Source organism: Platichthys flesus, chromosome 3, assembly GCF_949316205.1.
Source record: "Platichthys flesus chromosome 3, fPlaFle2.1, whole genome shotgun sequence".
NCBI lineage: Eukaryota > Metazoa > Chordata > Actinopteri > Pleuronectiformes > Pleuronectidae > Platichthys > Platichthys flesus.
This window is the reverse complement of record NC_084947.1, coordinates 463,553-482,500: the sequence shown is the minus strand read 5'-3', so window position 1 is coordinate 482,500 and position 18,948 is coordinate 463,553. Positions and strand designations below refer to the sequence as shown.

General features: G+C 46.8%; 3 protein-coding genes across 4 annotated transcripts in view; all 3 read left to right on the top strand.

Moving 5' to 3' along the window:
* The window catches only part of LOC133945744 (chromaffin granule amine transporter), a 7,213-nt gene extending 5,731 nt beyond the window's left edge, over window positions 1-1,482 (top strand). Inside the window, exons 15-16 of the mRNA XM_062382058.1 lie at window positions 618-751; window positions 1,007-1,482. Of these exons, the coding sequence (XP_062238042.1) occupies window positions 618-751; window positions 1,007-1,117 (245 nt within the window). The 3' untranslated portion in view covers window positions 1,118-1,482. The remainder of the gene's footprint in view (window positions 1-617; window positions 752-1,006) is intronic.
* A 2,464-nt stretch (window positions 1,483-3,946) lies between these two features.
* Window positions 3,947-9,663, top strand: tti2 (TELO2 interacting protein 2). 2 transcript variants are annotated; one of them, XM_062381215.1, is made up of 10 exons: window positions 3,947-4,148; window positions 4,750-5,224; window positions 5,301-5,485; window positions 5,591-5,648; window positions 5,953-6,081; window positions 6,317-6,409; window positions 6,591-6,784; window positions 6,883-7,026; window positions 7,120-7,282; window positions 9,189-9,663. In XM_062381215.1, exons 2-10 carry the CDS (start codon window positions 4,751-4,753, stop codon window positions 9,282-9,284), a joined length of 1,536 nt encoding a protein of 511 aa, XP_062237199.1. In that variant the 5' UTR covers window positions 3,947-4,148; window position 4,750; the 3' UTR covers window positions 9,285-9,663. The 2 variants fall into 2 exon arrangements, with proteins under 2 accessions (XP_062237199.1, XP_062237200.1); XM_062381216.1 differs by lacking the exon at window positions 3,947-4,148 and adding an exon at window positions 4,238-4,616.
* Window positions 9,664-10,099: 436 nt separating this feature from the next.
* Window positions 10,100-18,948, top strand: LOC133934974 (UDP-glucuronosyltransferase 2A2-like). Its single transcript, XM_062381213.1, has 2 exons — window positions 10,100-10,646; window positions 14,520-18,948. The coding sequence occupies exon 2, from the start codon at window positions 14,522-14,524 to the stop codon at window positions 16,100-16,102; it is 1,581 nt and encodes a 526-aa protein (XP_062237197.1). The 5' UTR covers window positions 10,100-10,646; window positions 14,520-14,521; the 3' UTR covers window positions 16,103-18,948.

Below are 18,948 nucleotides of genomic sequence, written 5' to 3'. Positions count from 1 at the left end.
CTGGGATCTTGCACTTGGTTTCCAGCTGTCTCCCCCACAGTGTGGAGCCCTGTGTATCCAACCAGTCTATCAGAGACAAATACAATTCATGTCCATGAAGGCTGTCAGGCTTGATCAGGAAAGAGAACATAGGTCCACACTAATGAAAGTCCCCAAAGCTGGAGCTCGCTCATTCATTTGCACCTTCCAGCGTTACCAGTGCTATGAAGACCACTCGTCCATGTGTCGAACATGTCTGAGACAGTTTGCCCTGCACCTTGCAGCCGGAGATTGAGCTCTTTGAGACGTCCTGTAATATCTGTGAGAAACATCAGGTTCACAACCTCCTGGTCCTGAAGTTCAGGGATCTCAGCTCTTCTCTGTCATTCCTTCGATGCGTCCTCAAACCCTCGAGCTGCTAACCCTAACCCTGGGGAAGGCTCTGATTCTTGATTCACTGCACGGTCCTTATGAAAGACGAGTCCACAGTCTTCTGCCCATGAGGGCGGGGTCATCATCACCAGTACACCTGAGTGGCCGCACTTCAAGTTAAACAATACAGGCTGCGTGACGGCAATGATGATGGCGCCGCGTGCCGACCTGCTGGTACATGAATCAACATGTGTCTGTTGTTCCAGGACCCTCCACAGGGGGCGCTCTGGTCCAGGCGGTGGGTTTTCCTTGTCTCATGGTGCTCATCGGGGTGATCAACATCCTGTACGCTCCGCTCTGCTTCCTGTTACGGAGCCCTGCGGTCAGAGAGGAGAAACTGGTAACTGTCACTCACACGTGAAGCTCCTCCCACATGATGCTGCCGATGATGATGATTGTTCATATTCACACACACACACACACACCACACACCCACACACACACCACACACCCACACACACTACACACCACACAGTCACACACAACACACACACCACGCACACACGCACACACGCACGCACGCACGCCCAGACGCACGCACACACACGTGTTTGTCCTAGATGTTGAACTAAAAGTGTGTGTGTGTGTGTTACAGGCAATCATCGACCAGGAGTGTGTGATGCACACAAAAAGCTATAACACACAGAAGGAGATTCGTGAGTTTCCTCTGAGTGATTACAGTGAAGAAGAGGAGACGAAGGAGTGACACACAGACACACACACACAGACACACACAGACACACACACTCACATTCTTCTCAATCAATCACCTGAACAACCGTGTTCATTTTTCATGAATACAAAACAAACCTTTAACATCGTTTCCAAGTAAAAACTGTTCAACTTTCATATTTCAGCCAGAAATAACTTTTGATGATTTATTAAATTTTCCTCCCTGGATTTGAGAAGACATGGAACATCAGGAAGTTGTTTCCAGTGAAAACTGTGTGTGTGAATGTACCTGAACTTGATTGATCTCCGTGATTTCTTTGAATATTCTGGAGCCAAAGTGTTGGAACTGTTCCTGAATCTATATCTGACCTTTGACCTTTGACCTTTCTCCTCATTAAAACGTGCTGTAACCTGGACGACTGGTGTGTGTTTGTACGTGTGGTCACATGCCCTTTATCTGATCTTTAATTTCCGGCTACGGGCAGCAGCTCCGTCAGATGGAAAAGTAAACAGGAAATGGATGTCGAGCTCACAGAGACATGTTGTCAGAACCAGCTCTGGACTCTTCAGGTTCATTAAGTCCGAGACTCGTTCCGTGAGTCTGGATTAAACCGGTTCCTGCTCAGTCCCTGAACTCTTCGTTCCTGTGGTTCTGCAGATCAAGTCGAACTGGATCCATCTTCCTGAACATCTGTGTAGATATTAAATCCTGAATCACTTCAGCAGGTTGTGACTCTGCAGGATGGTTGTGTCTGTTTATTAAAAACTGGTTTATGAAAATCTGGTTTATTTAAATCTGGTTTATTCAAATCTGGTCTATTAAAGCCTGGTGAAAATCCATCTTGATTAGACCTGAGTTGTGTTGGTGAAACTGCTTAAGCCTTGTAATGGAAAATTACATATTCAAACTGTACTATGTATTTTCTCATATTTTCTCATATGTGACAAGATGACCGTTCCTGCTTCATGGTAGAATGATCATGATCTTTATGTATTAGATTCACCAGTGTCTGTATCTCCTGGGATTTGAACCCTGCGCACACACATCTCACCTCTTCACACGCCTGTGAAGGTTCCTTCACCCCCCCCCCCCCCCCCCCGCTGAAAGCTCTTCACATGCTGTATGATTGACTGACTTTCCTTGAAAGAAATAAAGACTTTTATTCTCAGATCTCTTTATTTCTGTATTGCTGAGTCTCTCGTCTGTTCAGATTGATTCGTCTCTTGTGCATATGTTGGATTTGCACTGATACACAACAAGGACTCTGCTTTTCTCTGTTTAGGTTGAAGTCTGTGTCGACGGTGGGAAGGTGACGCTCGATGATGAAAAATGAAAACAAATATGATTCTCCTCAAACGCATTGAAGTAAAGAGCCTGTTTAAAAAATGTGAGGAGGAGAAAGTTCAGATATTTGTGATACTTTACTCCTGTGATTCACACTGACCTTGTGGGGACCATTGACCTGATGGGAACCAAAGCTCAGGCATTTCTGACGTCCTGGTTAAGGTCAGAGGTCAGGTTTTGGTTAGACTGTCCACAATGAATGGAAATCAATAAACAGTCGTGACAAAGTTAGTCACAACCTGTGTGTGTGTGTGTGTGTGTGTTAGAGACAGTAGATCACAGCAGCGTCAGGCCACACACACTAGCACCTTCAAAACGTTTCCTCCTGCTTTGAAATATGAATAAAGTGTGAGTGTTAATCTGAGTGTGTGCGCCCATCAAAGCTCTTGGAGTCTGATGTGGTCGTGTGTGTGTAAACAGGTCGGAAACACTTCAGTCTTTGACTCAGATTCATGGTAAACCAGAGGAAATCACTTTTTTAACGTGTATTTATATTTTAATCTGCCTCTAATATCACCACAAACACCTCTGCACTTCTCTCTGATATCCGTGGGCGACACGTGCACTTTGACTTCAGACAGATTCTCTGAACTGTCCAACGCGTGTGAACGTGTCATCTATGAACACTGAGCTGGAGACGTGTTCATGCAGCCTCTGATGTAGTCACCTTATCAGGTACTTCAGTTTTAATGACACAATTTAATGACATAATCGTACATAATCAGACAAACACCAAGTCCTCACTTGGTTTTATACCTGTTTATATTTTCAGAAATCCGCGTTTTCTTTAATCCATTAAAAAAAACGACAGAAGCTTTGCAGACGAAACGGTCCAGCTCAGTGTCCTCTAATGTCCGTCAATCTCAAAGTGATGCAATAGTGTAAAACTCTATAAATTACTATTATCACTCGTTATCATTTAGGTCAAGAATGAACTTCTTCAATGAACAGAATTAATTCATATAACCCATGTGTTAAAATTCATTTTGTATGGGATCTTTATTTCTCTCTTCTTAAAAATTATGTTTCACAGATTTACCCAAAAACCAAAACCTTTGCTGCTGAAACAACATTTCACCTAAGTTAAAATAAGTTAAGATATATGATAAGATATATAATCAGAGAAGAGAAGAGAAGATAATCCTTTATTAGTCCCACCATGAAGAAATGTGTCTTGTTAAAGCAGCAAAGAAAACAATAAAATAAAATAAACATCAGTCAAAGTAATAAGTAAGTTAATCTGCAATATACACACAAGGAAATATAAGAGTAGAAATACTCTGCACAGTGAGCAGAATATTAGTAGTACCATTGATTTGCACAGAAATAATAAAACCACCAATAATAGATATGAAACACATTTAACTGATCACACGTTAACATTTCAATTATTAAACAAAACATCAGATCAGTTTCACTTATTGAGATTCTTTTCATGTTTTTACCGAACTTCCAGAGGGTAGGAACCTTCCGTGGGGAGCTTGTATCCAGCCGGATATATTCCCCTGAACACAAGGTCCGTCCGCTAGAAGAGTCCGGAGCGTTCAGAGGCGCGAAGCTGAAGAAAGTCTGAAAAACCGGATCTTCATTTAAACTGAATCTTCACTTAAAATTAATCTCCAATTAAAAGTAATCTTCAATTAAAATGTATCTTAATTTGAACTGAAGATTCAGTTAAACTGATTCGTTTCTTCGCGACGGAACCAGCAGCTGATTCCAGGTCAGTTTCACTTCCTGTTTCTGAACAAACCATAAATAACTGAATTAAAATTACCTGCGCCGTTCATGACGTCACCACGCGCTGGTACATGGTGTGTGTTTATATATATTATATATAATATATATTTATAAAGTTTATTCTAGATGACATACAGAACATTCACACTGTGCATCTATGAGCAGCACTTGGTTCAGGATCTTGCTCAAGGGCACTTCGGCATCCAGGTGGGGAGACTGGGATCGGACCTCTGACCTTCTGGTTGGAGGTTCCGCTCTGCCCCCTCAGCCACAGCCGCCCGAACATGGGACAAAACACAAAACTACAGAATCACCACAGACCCCAAATAACGATGGACGACAGGACGGCTCTGAAAACTGAAGCCAAAGTGTCTTGATCGCCCCCTGGTGGCTGGACCCCAGTGTTCGTCCAACTAGTTTTCTGAGCTTCAGTTTGGTAACGATGTTGAAGGTTAATTCATTAAATGTTTAGATTTCTCATCTTTCTTCATTTTGTCTTTCATCTCTCTCTCATCTCTGAAATTGTTCCTTCCTTCCTTCCTTCCTTCCTTCCTTCCTTCCTTCCGTCCTTCCTCTCTCCACAGGATGGATCTTTCATCTTTACTTCATGACCTTCATCTCCTCTCCTCAGAGAAGCCCCTCCCCCCCTCTCCTCTCCCTTCAATCACAGAGCTCCTGGCTCGGCTGACGGAGAAGCTGATAGGTGCGTCCTCGGACTCTGACACAAGCTCCCTGATTGGTTGTGTGGAGCGACTCTTTCAAACAGCAGATCCTGATTGGCTGTTCTCCCTGACCTCAGTCAATGAGGAGGGTGAGGAGGAGGAGCTTCAGTCTGCGTACAGGTCTCTGATCAGCGCTCTGATTGGCTGTGCCGATCTGCCGCTCTGTGAGGATGACAGCGCTCCAGCACCGGCAGCCTATCAGAGCATCCCGAGCCGAGCCATCCAAGTTTGCTCGGTGCTCCGAGCACTGCTGGGAGCTGTGGGAAACTGGGAGGGGACTGGCCTGCTGCTACGTGTGGCGCCCCCTGTGTGTGTGTTTGCTGTGACACATTTCCAGGTTAGTGTGGGGGGGAAGTCAGTCGTTTGAATCGTCTGTGAATTGTGTGGCGGTGACATCATCTCTCTGTCTTCAGGATCAGGTGTGGACCAACCCCCCCTCCAGGGCAGCTGCACAGAGCCTGCAGGAGGCGCTGCTGAGGGCAGGTGGCTGGAGAGACTCCGCCCACCTCCTGGTGGGAGACGGCAGACAAAGGGAGGGGGGGGAGGAAGGAGGAATTCTAAGAGGAGTCCTGGACGTCCTGCAGCCGCAACTCACAAAGTAAGAACCAGTTTGGAAGGCGGGACATCACATGTGTCAGTTTGATTGAACTGTGTGTGTGTGTGTGTGTGTGTGTCTGTGTGTGTGTGTCTGTGTGTGTTGCAGGGACTCCTGGCAGCAGTGTGTAGCGGTGAAGCTGGTGTTCTCCTGGACTCTCCTGCAGGTCAGACTTTATGATGTCATCATGTTCCATGACAACACAATAAGTCAAAATCATGTTTTAATATCTGAATTGGTCTGTTTTGGAAATATTTGAACTTTGAGTGATTGGTTGTTGAGATTGTTTTAAATCAGTGATGAATTAGTTTGTTGATAAAAGAGTGAACCCTTGATCTCCTGTAGCAGCCAATCAGGAGGCAGATACAGGAGGGGCTTCAGCTCCAGCATCTTGTCCGATTGGACGGAGCTGACAGGAAGTCTGAGGTCACATGGTTTAGTTCACAGCTGCTTTCTGTGTGTTCCTGCAGCTCGCTCGCCCCTCTCTCTCCCTCCACCTGCCTCGCCTCCTCCCCCCACCCCTCCTCTTCAACGACCACTACAGACCAGAGAACTGCATGCTGGGAGTACGCTGTCTGCACCACATCATACTCAACACGGTAAGAACAAACTCACACACACACACACACACACACACTGGGCAATATCTGTGTGGTCGGAAAATGATGATGATGATGATGATGATGGTGTGTGTGTGTGTGTGTGTGTGTGTGTGTGTGTGTGTGTGTGTGTGTGTGTGTGTGTGTGTGTGTGTGTGTGTGTGTGTGTGTGTGTGTGTGTGTGTGTGTGTGTGTGTGTGTGTGTGTGTGTGTGTGTGTGTGTGCGTGCTCTCAGCCTGCTGCTGATCTGCGTCAGTTCAACAGAGCAGACGTCATCTATCAAGCTTTGTTCAAACACTTGTTCACAACAGAGACGACTGTTATACAGGTAACACACAAACACACACACATGTATGATCTTCTGTCTTAATGAGGACTTTTTCTTTATAATAAATGATAATATTTTTACACAGTTTATTGGTCAAAGGTTCACATCAGTTTATAGTTTTGGGTTTCTGTGTTTTTTTCTTTTATCTTTACCTCACCAGCGTCTCTCTCTCTCTCTGTAGCTCGCCCTGTCCTGTCTCTTGGACCTGTTGTTGGTTTTGGAGAAGCCCCCCTCTTCGCTCGACCCCTCCCTCAGCCGCAGGAAGCCGTGTCTCCATGATGACGTCCTGCGCCTGGTCCTCGTCCACATGGAGGCGGAGAACAATGTGGCGCTGAGACGCGTCTACGCCTCCGTCCTCCCTTTGTTAGTGGACAGGTGAGATGGATTCAGTCATGTGATCAGGTGAGAGTAAGACATCAACCAGATGTTTGCTTCATGTCTCAGGGTGCGTTTGTTTTGTGTGTGTGGTGCAGGATGGGGGTGGCAGTGTGCAGACACCTGCTGCGAGTGGAGCGGGTGGTGCTGGGATACCTGGAGGTCAGGGATCCACCCGAGGAGACCAGCAGACTGAAGGTTCTGAAGGTTCTACAGAGAATAACCAGAGCAGCCTGGCCCAGGTCTGAACACACACACACACACACACACACACACACACACACACACACACACACACACAGTCAGCGTCACAGGTTAGAATCCTGTCTCCTCAGGATGCAGCGTCCCAGGCTCCACGTGTTGCTGCGTCAGTTGCTGCAGCTGCTGGTGGACGTCTCTTCAGACTCTCAGCTCGACGTCTCGGTCCGAGAGACGCTGATGAGAGAAGCGACGCTGTGCGTCCAACTGCTGCACGCCTGCTCCCCAGGGGACGTCCAGGTGCGTCTCAACCGCTGTCCCTCACCTGCTATCCCTCCTGTGTCCCTCCTGTGTCTCTCCTGTGTCTCACTGTTGTCTCACCTGTGTCTCTCCTGTGTCTCACTGTTGTCTCACCTGTGTCTCTACCTGTGTCTCACTGTTGTCTCACCTGTGTCTCTCCTGTGTCTCACTGTTGTCTCACCTGTGTCTCTCCTGTGTCTCACTGTTGTCTCTCCTGTTGTCTCACCTGTGTCTCACCTGTGTCTCTCCTGTTGTCTCACCCGTGTGTCTCACCTGTGTCTCTCCTGTGTCTCTTCTGTGTCTCTCCTGTGTCTCACTGTTGTCTCACCCGTGTCTCACATGTGTCCCTCCTGTGTCTCCCTGTGTCTCACTGTTGTCTCTTCTGTGTCTCTCACTGTTGTCTCACCTGTGTCTCTCCTGTGTCTCACTGTTGTCTCACCTGTGTCTCTCCTGTGTCTCACTGTTGTCTCTCCTGTTGTCTCACCTGTGTCTCACCTGTGTCTCTCCTGTTGTCTCACCCGTGTGTCTCACCTGTGTCTCTCCTGTGTCTCTTCTGTGTCTCTCCTGTGTCTCACTGTTGTCTCACCCGTGTCTCACATGTGTCCCTCCTGTGTCTCCCTGTTGTCTCACCTGTGTCTCTTCTGTGTCTCTCCTGTGTCTCACTGTTGTCTCTCCTGTGTCTCACCTGTGTCTCACCTGTGTCCCTCCTGTGTCTCACTGTTGTCTCACCTGTGTCCCTCCTGTGTCTCCCTGTTGTCTCACTGTTGTCTCTCCTGTGTCTCACCTGTTGTCTCACCTGTGTCTCTCCTGTTGTCTCACCCGTGTGTCTCACCTGTGTCTCACTGTTGTCTCACCTGTGTCTCACCTGTGTCCCTCCTGTGTCCCTCCTGTGTCTCCCTGTTGTCTCTCCTGTGTCTCACTGTTGTCTCTCCTGTGTCTCTCCTGTGTCTCACTGTTGTCTCACCTGTGTCTCACCTGTGTCCCTCCTGTGTCCCTCCTGTGTCTCCCTGTTGTCTCTCCTGTGTCTCACTGTTGTCTCACCTGTGTCTCACCTGTGTCTCACCCGTGTGTCTCACCTGTGTCTCACCCGTGTGTCTCACCTGTGTCTCACCTGTGTCTCTTCTGTGTCTCTCACTGTTGTCTCACCTGTGTCCCTCCTGTGTCTCCCTGTTGTCTCACCTGTGTCTCACCTGTGTCCCTCCTGTGTCTCCCTGTTGTCTCACCTGTGTCCCTCCTGTGTCTCCCTGTTGTCTCACCTGTGTCTCACCTGTGTCTCACCTGTGTCCCTCCTGTGTCCCTCCTGTGTCTCCCTGTTGTCTCTCCTGTGTCTCACTGTTGTCTCACCTGTGTCTCACCTGTGTCTCACCCGTGTGTCTCACCTGTGTCTCTTCTGTGTCTCTCACTGTTGTCTCACCTGTGTCCCTCCTGTGTCTCCCTGTTGTCTCACCTGTGTCTCACCTGTGTCCCTCCTGTGTCTCCCTGTTGTCTCACCTGTGTCCCTCCTGTGTCTCCCTGTTGTCTCACCTGTGTCCCTCCTGTGTCTCTCACTGTTGTCTCACCTGTGTCCCTCCTGTGTCTCCCTGTTGTCTCACCTGTGTCTCACCTGTGTCTCTCCTGTGTCTCCCTGTTGTCTCACCCGTGTCTCACCTGTGTCCCTCCTGTGTCTCACCTGTGTCTCACCTGTGTCCCTCCTGTGTCTCCCTGTTGTCTCACCTGTGTCTCACCCGTGTCTCTCCTGTGTCTCACCTGTGTCTCTCCTGTGTCTCCCTGTTGTCTCACCTGTGTCTCACCTGTGTCTCTCCTGTGTCTCCCTGTTGTCTCACCCGTGTCTCCCTGTTGTCTCACCTGTGTCTCTCCTGTGTCTCCCTGTTGTCTCACCCGTGTCTCACCTGTGTCCCTCTCTCAGACTGTCCTCCTGCAAGTGGACAGCAGCTGTTGCAGTCCTGAAGTGCTTGGTTGCCTAGTGAGAGGTGATGAGGATGCAGTTGGGGATGTCTCCTGATGGACAGATCAGGACGAGGACACATGATTGGACGATCAGCTGTCTACAGATGATGGTTTTTGAGTTTGTGGTGTCACATATGTGATGTCATCAAACCAACAGGATGTTCATTGGTCTGACATCACTTCCTGTGCTAAGTCCATGCTAACATGATGTTAACACAATAAGTACATAGGTATGACAGACGCACACATGTTCGTCCCTGCGTCCGTCCCATTCTTATGAACACAGTATTGTACGAACACTTTGAGGACACTTCTTCAAATTTAGCGCAAATGTTGATGTGGATTTCCGAGGTCAAAGGTCAGACCTGCACTGGAGGACGAGTGGCTCATGAAGGACGTGTGAAGTAAATAAAGACTCTTCAGTGAATCCTCTAGATTCTCAGCTTGTTCAAATCATGATTGAAATGAACAATGGAAAGAAATCCTCACATCAGTATTAGACATCACAGGACACATTCAGATCATGAACTGTTCTTAAGTACAGTTATTTATGAGAAAACACAAATATTCACAAACCTGCCGGGTTTTGAAATCAGCAGCTGGAAACTGAATCCTGGCTGTGACGAACAGAACAGAAGCATCCACTCTACTTTAAAAACTCCACCATTGTTTTATATTAATAGAAATAAAGAAAAGGAGTGAATGCTGCCACACTAACTGCCAGCAGACAATATTGGATATGTATGTTTTGGTTCACGTACTTGAACCTCAAAACCTTTCTCAGGGACTTAAACGGTAACGAGGGCCTGAGCACGGATGGTGCAAGGAACCTATTTGAAAGGAATTTGTATTATTCCTCAGGGGAACTGCACGAGGGCCTTGAACCATCGACACTGCAACATACACAAGCTTCAGAAACAACACGGCTCAGTAAGAAGGGGGCTTGACTCGGCCCAGATGTGGTCCTTGGTTCACTCCCGTTTGCAAAGCGTTGATTACACAACGACATTCAACCTAAATCACAATGACTTGACAGTTAAACATTACCTTATCTGAGTGGGTGCAAGGTGAGAGTTGACTTGAATTCCTCTGCCGTCTCTACACGTCGACTTTGAGTCACTGCAACTGGAAACTACTTGAAACTTGAAATGTGATCGGTCCATGTTCCAACCCACCAGAAAGAAGAAATCAAACAAAGGCTGAGTTTCTTCTCACTTGTCTTCGTACCATGTGAACCCGTAAAGACTTTATCTACAACTGCAGCTCAGAGTTCAACACGTGAGCCGCTGCCGGGTTCAGGTTACACAACTCTACTGCTGCTCCTGCTGCCGCTATATAGAACCCCCCCCCCCCCCCCCCACTCAGACAGTCCGTCGTCTGCCGTGAAGGAGCCTGGCTGCACAACCCACAGCTCTCAGTAAGTACTTCACAGATATGCCTGGGGTTTTAATCTAAAGCAGATGTTTCAGAACGGTTTCCACAACCGGAGCAGTGCTGCTGTTGTTTTTGTGAGAGGAGTTTCAGCCTAACGTTCAGGTCCATGATGCACTCGTCTGCTCCTTCACCCTCACACTGAGGAACCTCACTACTCATCAGATGAAAGCTTGGATTCAGATATCTCGGGTGACTGATTCAATCAGGAACAGATCAGCACAAGTTTCTTTATGGTGCAGAGTTTCTCCTGCTCAGAGAAGCCGAGGCAGTCGACTCTTTCAATCTGGTTCTGTAGAATCATTTCTGTACAAATACTGTTTAAATAATTTGCTTATTTGATTGATGTTTGGATCATAAAACAGGTTCTGTCAGTTATGTGCTGCTCCTGTCTGTGTCTATCATTCTCACTGTTCACTGCCATCTCCAAACATCACATAAGATCTAACCAGGGCAGCTGGCCAGCAGGGGGCGCTAGGGCGCTGCCCAACCACTCTTCGAGAGGAGGTGGTCTAGTGGTAGGAACTTGGACTATGGGCAGAGAAGGTCTCTGGTTCGTCTCTGGTTCGACTCCACGGAGAGACAACAAAAGACGAACCTGGATTGATCTGTCCAAAGATCCAAGAGTCTCCCTACCCTGTCTAGTGCCCCTGAGCAAGGCACCTTACTCCCCCAACATCTGCTCCCGAGCGCCGTACATGGTCGCTCACTGCTCTGTGTGTCCTGCACCAGATGGGTCAAAAGCAGAGGTTACATTTGCCTGCCATTGCATGGGTGTGTCTGTGCATCCCACAATAATATTCAGAGAAAATGGGAATTTTGGGGGGAATTTAGAAATGGTGATTAATCTGATGTTAATCAAAATGTTAATCGTTTGACAGCTCTAGTTTTTATATGAAACGTCAACGATAAGTTTTATATATTTAGTGTTAAAAGGAAGATTAAAAGATAACAAATATTCTACGGTTAACAAAGAACAGAGAGTTCAGGTCACACACGACCACAGAGTTAATGACAAATGGGGACAGAAACTTCAAAACCAACTTCAAGATTAACACCAAGCAGCTAAAGTTATAAGTCATAGTGATGAGGCCCTAGATCTGTCCCAAATGGCTCCTGCCCCCCCCCCCCCCCCCCCCCTCCTGCATTAGTCTAGAGTTCCATTCTACTGCGATCTACACAGACTCAGTGAGGGAGAACATCCGAGAGGAGATCAGAGTGAGGACTCTGTCTCTGTCCGATCTGATAAAACACATATCTGTTCTTGTGATACGCTACATTCACAAAGACCCATCGTATGCCCATTTGACCACAGTTGATCTGGCTCCTTGGGGTCTTAATGAAATGCTTCTAACATATTTTGGTCAAAATACCACATTTTTAGCAAACCTTTAGCTCTGTACAAATATGGCTACTGGAGACGAAGATACAATCTTGCAACCAGAACCATATATATCGTTCTGAACCAGAGTCAGGTGGACCTGACTGCGACAGCCCCAGCTCCCCAGTGCAGCCCCGCAGTGGGAGCAGTGGGAGCAGTGGGAGCTGGAGCAGCAGCAGCATCCTTCCACACTGTTGAGTCAACGTGTAGAGGTGTCCCGGGTCTCCGCCTCGACGATCTGCAGCCACTCAGATGTCTGAGGGTTAGCAGCAGTGAGCTAACGTCCAGGGCAGCGGCGGATCTGATGATGCGATGACGTGTCGGCTGGAATCAGCTAACGCCACCGCCTCGGACAGCCCGCCATCGCACCGTGTCACCGCCGCTTCCCCGGCTACACTGCAGGGACGTCTCCAGTGCTCCCAGTGAGCTGCCCTCGCGTAGATCTCGATCTAAGTTGCTGCAAGCTAGCGTTAGCTCGCTGCTGCTAACCCTCAGACATCACAGTGGCTGCATAAACCTGCAGATCGTCGAGGCGGAGACCCCCGGGACATTAAACGCTTTCCACAGGATCCGAGCTTCACCCTAATGCACCGTGTCGGCGTCACAGGTCACTGCAGTGACCACAGCGCATCTTGAGTGCTGCATGCTGCTAGCTAGCTAGTCCAGGTGTATCCGAGCTTTGCAAAAAACGAAGTGAAGTGCTTTGGCAAATATCGTATCTATAATGAGTGAAGGGGGAGGATGCGATGGGGGGGAGGGGGGGTTTGGCCATGTAGCGAGACTCCCTACATGGGCATGGTTTCGACAATGATGTACTTATCTGTCGTAATCCCATTGGACGCTTCAGAGCGTATCGTTTCTGACAGACAGGAACCACAACAAGCAGCGGGAGTGTTATTTGTTGGGAGACATGGAGAAAACCCACATGAACGTATAGAAAGACTAAACAAGGGGAATTTTCATACTATGTCTCCTTTATTGTGCTACAAAGGTTTTGTGAACTTATGCCTCTCCAAAGTGCCACAGCTGCTTCCATCACCACAGCTCTGCTTGATAGAGTGGTGGCACAGAGACTCCCATGAGCAGCACAGGTAGATGGAACCTCCACAGCTGTGCAGTGAACACCTCCTCCAGGGAGAGAAGGTATCAGGGACTCATTGACTTCGTCCACGGCCGTATACGAGACTTCCAGCTTCCTCCTGGAACCGTCCATCACGTCACGCCTCATTTGGACGCTCTGTACAACCAGCTCCAGAAGCACTGAGCCACCGCTCTGTGTCCAGGGAATCATGCAGCATGCAGGGTAATTAATACGTTCTGCTCTTATGGTAATATGGATGATATTGTGTTAATATATAAATACAGACCAGTCAGTGTAGATGATTCTTGTACAACTTAAGTACTGCAACATTTCTAGACAATATAAGAAGCAACTAAAGATGAGCTTTTCCCTTCTGTCTCCGTTCAGAGAGTCCCCCCCCACACTCTCAGTGGAGTAGGGGGGGAGGGGGGTGGGGTCCCAGGCTCGAGGCCTGGGCTAGATACAGTGTGTAGGATTGCCTACTATATAATATGAATAATCAGCGTATATTCATGCGACTACTTTGTACTATACCGTACCATACGATATTATACTACCTCCATATAGAATTAAAATGGTGCATTTGTTTTTTTAGGTTTGTGACACAATCTCCATATGGAGAGGTTCTCTTTGAGGATGAGTTCAGGAGCTGCAGTACTGTGCCTCGGCACTAGGTGTTCACGGGCAACCACCTACAGGACACCTCAGGGACTGCAGCTCTGCTGAAGCTCCTCACCTCTGCTCCACTGCAGCTGAATCAGAAAGGTGCTTCTCAACCCTGAAGCTAGTCAGGACCTCCCTCAGGGACACAGTGTCCCAGGATCGTCTCTGTGGAAAAGACACGTGTCCAAGACATTACGACCTCCATCATAGAGTCAGAAGTGCAACATTTCCTTTTAAACACATTGATGTGATACTATGTGAAACATGTCTTTTGTTTAAAATGGTGTTTTAATTTTCATGATTAAAAAACCCACATAGTAATTCAATTCACAGATTGGCAGTTATTTATTAATGCTTTAACAATATAAATATAGCATTTGTTCCTACTGAGTAAGTAGTTGGTTGGTTATAGCTCATCTGTTAAATGGCGCCTCAGTTTCACTGAGCAATACTGCGATAAGAAAGAATGATCCTCCCTCAGACTTCTGGCTAGCTACTGCTCCAGATCGATCCGCTCTCTGAAACTCCTCGGCTTCTTCAGACTCCCTTGAGCCTCAGGAGAACATCAACCACACGTTGGAGCTCACAGTCAGCGCTGACACATTTAAAAGTTTAAAGTACCTAAAAATGGACTGTTCTTTAAACCAAGATCTTTGAGTTGATGCATTGTGTTGAAGTGAAAACCTTGGTTAAGAAGGACCATCTAACTTCTTCATGTGTGGATTCCTTTTCAGAGATGTTCCAAACCAGCCTGGTGTCCCTTGCAGTGCTGCTGTGCTCTGCCCTCTTGGTCGATGGAGGGAGGGTCTTGGTGTTCCCTGTAGATGGAAGCCACTGGATCAACATGAAGGTCCTCATCGAGGAGCTTCACTCCAGAGGGCATGAGATCACAGTCCTGCGACCGTCCGACACCTGGTACATCAAGCCAGATTCTCCCTACTACAAGTCCATCACTATCAATTCCTCAGCTGGTTTTGATGAGGAAAACTTTGGCTTATTAATATCCTCAATGGTGAACATGCGTCTGGAAGGTGCATCCCTTTGGAAATACATATCTATGCAGTACAACAAATTTAACGTGTTGTATTTCATACATAAGCAGGCCGTTGAGATGGTGGAGCAGATGTTCCAGGACAGCAAACTGATGCAGAGCCTTCGCGACGCCAATTATGATTTGGTTCTGACAGATCCTGCTATTGGTGGAGGGGTGCTTCTGGGTCACCGCTTGGGTCTTCCACTTGTCTTCAATGTGAGGTGGACCATTCAGGGTGAGGGACATCAGACAATAGCACCGTCCCCAGTCTCATATGTCCCAATACAAGAGTCAGAGCTGACTGACAAGATGACCTTCAACCAGAGAGTGAAGAACGTCCTCTTCTATTTATTTACACGTTTTCAAATTTGGTACACTGTGGATTCAAACTACAAACCTTTTGTCCAGCGTCACTTCGGCAGTGACGTACATTACATGGAGCTGTTCCAAGCCGCAGATATCTGGCTGATGAGGAACGATTTTACCTTTGAGTTCCCAAGACCCACGATGCCCAACATCATCTACATGTCAGGGTTTCAGTGCAAACCCTCCAAGCCTCTGTCCAAAGACCTGGAGGAGTTTGTCCAGAGCTCTGGTGAACATGGGGTCATCGTTATGACCTTGGGAACCCTGGTGGCAAACCTTCCAGAGGAGGTCAGTGACCACATCGCAGCAGCTTTTGCCAAACTTCCTCAGAAGGTGATCTGGAGGCACCAAGGAAAAAGACCGTCCACTCTTGGGAACAACACCTTACTCTTAGACTGGCTGCCTCAGAACGACCTCCTGGGTCACCCCAAGACCAGACTGTTTGTGGCCCATGGAGGAACTAACGGAGTCCAGGAGGCCGTCTACCACGGTGTTCCCCTGGTGGGCCTGCCTCTACTGTTTGATCAGCATGACAACTTCTTCAAGATGAAAGTAAGAGGTGTGGCCAAAGTCATGGACATTGCAACTGTGAACAGAGAGAACTTCTTGGAGGCGCTGGAGGAGGTTCTCTATGAACCTAGCTACAGGGAGAACATGAGGAAGCTGTCCAACCTGCAGAGAGATCAGCCCATCAAACCACTGGACCATGCCGTGTTCTGGATCGAGTTTGTCATGAGGCACAAGGGGGCGCCGCACCTCAGGACCGACTCTTATAAGATGTCCCTGGTCCAGTACTACTCCCTCGATGTCATTGGCTGTCTGCTGGCAGTTGGTTTGGCAGCATTCACTCTCTTTATTGCTGTCATCAAGTTTTTGTGGTGCAGAGTGTTTTACAGAAGCAAAGTCAAAAATGAATGAGCGTGCTGCAATATTTCACAATTTTATGATCTGAATTTTGATTCATGAAAACGATACTAAATCTTTCAGTAGTGTGCAGCTGAACGCAGCGACCTCCTCCCACCTCAGCACCTGGTGCAGAGGTTTCACCTGTGGCCACTGCCCACAGCTACAGCTCAGTCAAACCTGCTCCTTTAGCTTTATATACTTATCATTATTAATGTTTGATTCAAATAAAACTCAACAAAATCACGACTGTTTTTTGTCCTAGCTCCTAAAACGTGGAACGAGTTCCCCATTGACATCAGGACAGAAAGACCAACCGTCGTCCTCTGCAGACGAAGGACACATCTCTTCACACTATACCTTTGTTAAGAAGATTATGTCTATAAGCATCTTAAACTCCGGTGTTTATATATAAAAAGCAGAAAATTCCTCCTTCCGAGAAATTAAGAATTTGTGCCTAGACAGGGAGAGAACGTCTACAGACGGCCAACAGACATTAGACAGACTGCCTACAGACTGTCTACAGACTTTAGACAGACTGCCTACAGACTGTCTACAGACTGTCTACAGACTGCCTACAGACTGTCTACAGATTGTCTACAGACCGCCTACAGACTGTCTACAGACTGTCTACAGACTGCCTACAGACTGTCTACAGATTGTCTACAGACGGCCTACAGATTGTCTACAGACCGCCTACAGACTGTCTACAGACTGTCTACAGACTGCCTACAGACGGCCTACAGACAGTCTACAGACAGCCTACAGACTGCATACAGACATTAGACAGACTGCCTACAGACTGTCTACAGACTGTCTACAGATTGTCTACAGACTGCCTACAGACATAGACAGACCGCCTACAGACTGCCTACAGACTGTCTACAGACATTAGACAGACTGCCTACAGACTGTCTACAGACTTTAGCCAGACTGCCTACAGACTGCCTACAGACTGTCTACAGACTTTAGACAGACTGCCAACAGACTGTCTACAGACTTTAGACAGACTGCTAACAGACTGTCTACAGACTGCCTACAGACTGTCTACAGACTTTAGACAGACTGCCAACAGACTGTCTACAGACTGTCTACAGACAGCCTACAGACTGTCTACAGACTTTAGACAGACTGTCTACAGACTGCCTACAGACTGTCTACAGTCTGTCTACAGACTGCCTACAGATTGTCTACAGACTATAGACAGACTGCCTACAGTCCGTCTACAGACTGTCTACAGACTCCCTACAGACTGTCTACAGACTTTAGACAGACTGTCTACAGACTGTCTACAGACTGCCTACAGATTGTCTACAGATTTTAGACAGACTGCCAACAGACTGTCTACAGACTGTCTACAGACTGCCTACAGACCGTCTACAGACTTTAGACAGACTGCCAACAGACTGCCTACAGACTGCCTACAGACTGTCTACAGACTTTAGACAGACTGCCAACAGACTGTCTAAAGACTGTCTACAGACTGCCTACAGACTGCCTACAGACTGCCTACAGACTGTCTACAGACTTTAGACAGACTGCCAACAGACTGCCTACAGACTGCCTACAGACTGCCTACAGACTGTCTACAGACTTTAGACAGACTGCCAACAGACTGTCTACAGACTGTCTACAGACTGCCGCTCAGTACTTGTCCTCAGTTCCTCTTCTCCTTCTGAGAACGTGCTGCTGCTTGAATCATAACATCAAAGACATCAAAGGAATCTGTCCTGGCCAATCACGCTGGAAAAGAGAAAGCTACACTCTAGCAAAGCCCTTGAACGACGTGCGATTATTCATAAACTATAATTCCTATTTGTGAAATAAAAACACCATGAGCATCGAAAGATTTTGCCGAACAAATAGATATATATTTTTTTATGGTAAGAGTCAAACAATTTGACAGTGGGAGTGAATTAGAAAAGTTTGGCTTCTTCTAGACAATTCCTCTCAAAATTAACATTAGACCCATTGGAGAAGAGACGGCTCTATGCTCTTCTGCACTCCCCGAACAACTACTTGCTTCTCAAAAACCATAAGGCCTATCTATGAAATAAAAACAATGTGAGAATCCAAAGACCCTGCTGGACACACAGATCTCTTTTTTATTGGTTAGAGTTAAAAAATGGGACGTGGGAGCGAGTTAGATAATCTTGACTTTCGGGCTCCCTACCGATATTTCCTATCTAAATTAACATAGGGCCTAATGGAGAGGGTTCAGAGAACTACAGTATAAAAAATGCATACAGCCAAATGTACAGATCTGATATATTTCATAGGGACATTCCTGCGAAGCTAACAACTTCTCCTACGTTTTGGTCTAAAAATCAAGTATGAAAACTTCCATTGGGGACTTTCAGAGCTGTTTAGACTGAACTTCGGTCCTGCTCCACTCTCACTCTAAATGGGCGAGAGACCTTGACTCCAATTCATTTAGTTTGGGCTATTTTTGGCAATTTTGAATTTAAAAATGAATGCACTGATATATGGCAGCTACATGTAGCAAGTGTAGTTGGGCTTTTGAAGCTTATTGAACTTGCATGATTCTCGCTGCTCTTGGTTTGTTCCCTCATGGTTGAATGAAATTATTGTAATTTACTTTGGATAAAAGTGACTTCAGATGATAAGTAATGTATTTTCCATGTAGACCCACTGATGTTTATGAGCTTAATGTACGATCAAACACATTCACACATGTGAACAGGAATTCTGTCATATGAGGAATCGCTAAATATAATTTTACACTTTAAAATGTCCTTCAATGCTTTTTGTACAATGACCAACAATACAAATGATTGTCAAATGTTTTAAAATAAAGATGCTTAAAATATATGAAAAATAAATAATGCATAACAATCAAA

Bases quoted from the DNA above. Each gene is read 5' to 3' on its own strand.
- tti2 (XM_062381215.1), top strand. From the start codon at position 4,751: ATGGATCTTTCATCTTTACTTCATGACCTTCATCTCCTCTCCTCAGAG. The intron at 5,486-5,590 runs GTAAGAACCAGT...TGTGTGTTGCAG, and splicing joins CTGCAGCCGCAACTCACAAA to GGACTCCTGGCAGCAGTGTG. The intron at 7,027-7,119 runs GTCTGAACACAC...CTGTCTCCTCAG, and splicing joins ACCAGAGCAGCCTGGCCCAG to GATGCAGCGTCCCAGGCTCC.
- LOC133934974 (XM_062381213.1), top strand. From the start codon at position 14,522: ATGTTCCAAACCAGCCTGGTGTCCCTTGCAGTGCTGCTGTGCTCTGCC.